Genomic DNA, 5,420 nt, shown 5'->3' with positions numbered 1-5,420 from the left:
GTCCCTCATTGTGCCCCCCCCTCCGCCCCCGCCATGTCAGCTGGGCAAGTGGCAGCAGGGCATAGCCCCTGCTCCCAGCGCTGCTGCACCCGCATCAGTGCTGGGACTGTGGACTCTGTGCTGCTGCCCCTTGCCAGCCAAAGCTGGGGTGGGGGAGGCGGGCACTGTTGCTGCTTGCCTGCCAGCACAGAGGGTCTATGGGATGTGGGTGCGGCAGCGCTGGGAGAGGGGGCTATGTCCTGCTGCTGCTTGCCCCCTTCCACCCAGAGTGAGCCGTGCCTGCATCCCGCCCCACCCCCTCCCACCCTGGCGGGGCAAGTGCCAGGAGGGCAGAGCCCCTGCTCTGAGCACTGCCACACCTGCATCCCCCATCCCCTGCCCCCTCCCCAAGTAATGCAACCCCCGCCCCAGTTGGGCAGATTGCCTAATCCCAGCCCCAATCCCTCCACAGATTTACCAGCTGGAGGCAGCTGTGTCAGCTGCCTGTTTAGTCTATGGCCAAATCTCCAAAGCAGCACCAAATCTTTTGGATCTGATTCGGCTGAATTGAATTGGGACAGTGATTCGAATCTCCAAATCAAATCACTTTCCTCTGAATTAGCCAAATCCAAATCCAAAGCAAATACTTGCCGCATCGCATAGGCCTAATTTATTTCAGAGATGAATCGCTTCTTTTAATACTCAGCAGCAGTGTAACATGTGGTCTCCATTCAAGCAGCATAAAGCTAACACAGTGACATTTTCAGGAAGATAATAAAGACAGAAACATTAGAAATAAATTAATCAAAACTCTATTTAGGTTGCCCATGTAACAATATATATTCTAGTGCTTCAAAACACGCATCATAGGACAATATCTGTCTTGATCATGCAATGCCTCTTACATGCAGCTCTCAGCAATATATTGAATGTATTGCTGAACACTGTTGTGCAGTAGTCAGCAGTATTGATTTTCTTTAAATTATTTATTATAATAGGAGCACCATAAACATGTCATCTACTTTACCATCTTTTCTAGTAAAACTAGATAGGTTTCCCCCTAATGCTACTTGCCCACATCCCCCCTGCCCCTCTGCCCAAGCTGGGCAAGTGGCAGCAGAGCATAGCCCATGCTCCCAGCACTTCTGCGCTGGCATCCCGTGCCTCCCTGCCCCCCCTCCCAGAGTAACACGCCCCCCGCCCCAGCTGGGCATCTTGTTCCATCCTGAATCCCTCCCCAGCTCCCCCAAACCCAACAAACTTACCAGCTAGAGGCAGCTGTGTCCCTCTTTGGCATTTTCCTCAAAAATCAGCAGTTCATATCCACAGCCTACATGTAGGAAAACCTCTACTACCACATGGCAGAGTAAAGAATTCCATGGCCATTAATCCAGCATTTACACTGAAGTCACATAAAGAATCTTTGGGCTCATCTACATGTGCACCTGACTGTGCAGTTGTTACTGCACAGTCATTTAGTGCCTGTTTTACAGGCTTTAGCAAGTACTAAACGACTGCATGGTAACCGCCGGTACTGCTGATTTCTGGCATCACATGGATTGTTTCCGACTACTGCACAGTAGCAATGAACTACTGCTGAGTGGCTCATTGCTACTGTGCAGTAGTGTTGGCATCACAGTTCATGCCTGCCGTTGCTATGTCACCATAGCTCGTCATTACATCGATGTACTGTCGCGTGTAGAGCAACCTTTGAGTTTTAACAGCCTCTACTGGCTGTCTATGACAATCTAGCATGGCACACAAACTAGTATTTTCAGGTTATTGTGCTACTGTAAACAATAACTATCAAGTTTTCTGTGGTGATTTGACTGATATATAGATATATGTATTATATATATCAATAAATTAATATATATATAATACATTTTTAGTGTTATTTCAGGCCGGTAAAAAACAAAATCTCAGATGCTTGTTGGATAGGATACCCATTTCCTATCCAGTACTAACTAACAGTATAAATTAACATAAGGTAAAAAAGTACACTGAAAAGAGTGTACTCACAGACGCACACACACATATTTGAGAGATGGTAATCTTAAAATTAGATTGGTTTTGTTCTAACATTTCATTTAAATAGTTTTGAAGTGCTTTGTTTTATTTTTTTTATACATTTTACTTTTAAACTGTAATATAAAATTGACTACACTTTTTAAATACACTTTTATTTTAAAAGAATAAACCTGGATAGTTGTTAGAAACAACCCATTCTTATGAATAGATTCAGTTTCAATGTATCATTACTTTCTGGGGGAAAAAATGTTTCACTGAAATTTCCAGCCAGCTCTATATTTTATGCTACTAATGAAAGAGATAAGAATTGTATATTTAAAAAAAATGATTTTCATTGTGTCATGATTCCATGCAAGTAGTTAATCTCTGTCTTTATAATAATATTTTTATTATTATTAATGTAGGTAATGAGACTTTGGAAGACAGCTACGTCCAGGACAGCAAAATGGGATTTGTCATCAATGCAATATATGCTATGGCGCATGGGCTTCAAAATATGCACCTTTCCCTTTGCCCAGGACATGTTGGGCTGTGTGATGCTATGAAGCCCATCGATGGTAGCAAACTCTTGGAATTCCTCATAAAATCTTCATTTATTGGTATTTCGGGAGAAGAAATTTGGTTTGATGAAAAGGGAGATGCACCTGGAAGGTAAGGAGCTTTTTAATGTCATCTAGTCAAAGAGGATTTATTTTTTCTGTACTTTGCAGCATGCAGAAGTGTGAATCAGAAATTAGATCTTATCTATCCATTTAGTTTTATCAGTGGGTGATAGTAACACCAGATAATGGGTTACATACTGGTGGCAACAGCTTGTTATAGGCCTGGAGTTGCAGCACACTATGTAAGCTTTTTTCCATGCTCTGCAAAGAGCAGAACTTTTGCCTTCAAGAACTCTTGAACTGGAGCCACCATCTGTGTTTCTGCTCCAAAGCTTCCCTGAGCAACTGTATATTAATTTAATTGCATCTCCTCCATAAGTGAAGCATGTGAATATAGTGGAGAGCCTGAGTGTATGTGAGGAATAGCGTAAGGCAAATATTTTTCCCCTAGATATTTTATTTGCCATAACAAGCTGTTTCACTCATTTGAAACTATTTTTGAATTTGTGTCAATATTACTTCAACATATATTTTTTTTCTAGCATTAGATTTGTGCACCAGCAGCTTCCCATTCTTTATTCAGTAGCCTATTGGTTTGCATAATCGCTCAAGATGAGGAAGAACCAGATTCAGCTCCTTCTGTCTGAGGAGATTTGAACCCCATTTGCAAGGAGGAGAATCTAGGCATCCCACTTCTGAGATGAGGTCCCACACTGTCACTGGGAATGCCTGCCCTTGTAGTAGTGAGGCTTGAGAGGGTAGGCAGTTACAAATAGCAGCGCAGACGGACCAAGCCTAGGCAAGGTGCCGAGTGAGCAACTGGCTGCACCTGATCACTGGGTGCAGTGGACCCAGTCACGTGGCTAGAAGGAGGCTGGATTAGGTGATTTAAGCCCAGCCTGGAGCCATACAAGGGAGCCTGCAGCAGGCAGAGGAGCCCTAGAGAGTGTGGGCACCAGGGTGCCAGGGTGTGCTGTAGGGCGACATGTAGATGCGTCCTTTTACTGGTGAAGTGTAGTGTCTGTACCTGGCCCAAGAGAGTTTAGAGCAGCCTTCCCCAGAATACCTGTAGCCTGGGGTTTAGGACTTTCTCCTAGGAAATGGGAGATGTGCATTTAAATCATTTTAGGTGGAAGCATTTAAACTGGGTCTCTCACATCCCGAGTGAGTATGTTATTCACTGGGTTGTTGGATAAAATAGGATCACCTCCTGCTCAGTTGGCAGTTTGGGGAATGTAGGCTTTCATGTCCTTTGATTCTCTTGCAAGTGCCTGGAAATAACACTTTTTGTTTCTGGTTGAGTGGGATGTTTTATTCAACATAAAACACTTTTTCCCCCCCCCAATGTTTTGTTTGAAGCAAGATTGGCAGATGGCTTCAAAGTATGACTGTAAGGCCATGGGCAGATGTTACATTTGTAGCGCAACAAATGCTCTTGTAGTGCTACATAAGTCAAGGGGACACCTGTGCATGCTACTTATCATGCTATAAAGTGCTGGAAGCACTACAGAAATGTTCCTGATGTTTTGTAGCATGACATATGTGACTCCTCTTCTAGGTCCTAGAAGGTAGTACAAGGCCAGTTCAAATTTGGGAGTTTTGGCTGAAGTCCCTACCGAGAAATTTGGAAAGAATAAACTTTACTGGGAGTTCTAAAACAACTTCCCCATTCCCAAACAATTCATTACAAAGCAAAAAGTAAAACTTATTAAAGGGAAATGAGAACAGCAAAAGGTTATTAAACATCTCGTTTATTAAACACCCTGAATATCAAACACCTCTGTTAAATACCCCAACAATTAAATCACCCTTGATCTGTCAGTTGTAGTCTCTATCTGAAAACTCCTCTTCCGTTAGGAGTTGTTGCCTTGCCCAGTCCAAGAGGGAGGGAAGTCTTCCTCCAGTTTGCTGGTGGAGACTCTGTCACTGGCTGCTGCTCCTGAGTAGTTGCTGAGATCACCTGCTGGTGTCGCCACCACTGTGTTACCAAAGGTTGATGCAGTGATGTGCCTCCTGCCACCACTCTCTCTTGTTGGGGTTGCACCACCTGCAGCCAGTTGGTGTCTCTGCTGTTGTTTGGGGAACATCGTTCAGAAGTCACACTGCCTGCCTCAGGGTCTCCACCCCTGCCTAGAGCCCCTGCTGCTGTGGCACTTTCAGTGCTACCAATTCACATCTGCCCATGGCCAATAAGACAATACAATCAAATCTCTTTAAAGAAATCTTGCTTCTGTTTTCAGGTATCCAGGGTGTAGCCATATTGGTCTAGAGGCAAAAGGAATCAGAACTTGTGATAGAGGTGATATCTTTTATTAGACCAACTAGATTTTTGCAACACCCCTCCCCTCCAAAATTATTAAAGCTGACTAATCTGAGTCACTGTTTAGTGTTTGCTTTATTTCTTATATTTAAGCCTTTTTGAACAATAAAGAAACATTGGTCAGTTTTACTCTGTTTCTCATTCCCTGACATGTTTCTTTGCCTGGATTTTCAGCCAAAAATCTTTGCATATTAAGCTAGAACCTAGGTTTGGACACTAGGCTTGTGCGAAGTGGTGAGTATACACTTCGGATTCGGCTGATTCAGAGGGACAGTGATTTGGTTTGGAGATTCGAATCACTGTCCCGATTCAACTTGGCCAAACTGGACCCGAAGATTCAGCACCGCTTCAGAGATTTGGCCATAGACTAAACAGGCAGCTGTCCTCACCAGCTTCCAGCTGGTAAGACTGTTGTAGGCAGAGGGGAGAGGGAAGGGGTTTGGGAGAGGGAAAGATTGGGGCTGGGGCTGGGACGCAGGACTCCGGGG

General features: G+C 44.1%; 1 protein-coding gene across 1 annotated transcript in view; it reads left to right on the top strand.

The window, feature by feature from the left end:
- The window catches only part of GRM1 (glutamate metabotropic receptor 1), a 354,804-nt gene that overhangs the window by 270,735 nt on the left and 78,649 nt on the right, over positions 1-5,420 (top strand). The window contains exon 4 of the mRNA XM_006024232.2: positions 2,415-2,661. Coding sequence (XP_006024294.1) covers positions 2,415-2,661 — 247 coding nt within the window. The remainder of the gene's footprint in view (positions 1-2,414; positions 2,662-5,420) is intronic.

Source organism: Alligator sinensis, unplaced genomic scaffold (genome assembly GCF_000455745.1).
Source record: "Alligator sinensis unplaced genomic scaffold, ASM45574v1 scaffold153_1, whole genome shotgun sequence".
NCBI lineage: Eukaryota > Metazoa > Chordata > Crocodylia > Alligatoridae > Alligator > Alligator sinensis.
The sequence above is the reverse complement of the archived record's forward strand: the minus strand, read 5'-3'. Positions and strand labels throughout refer to the sequence as shown.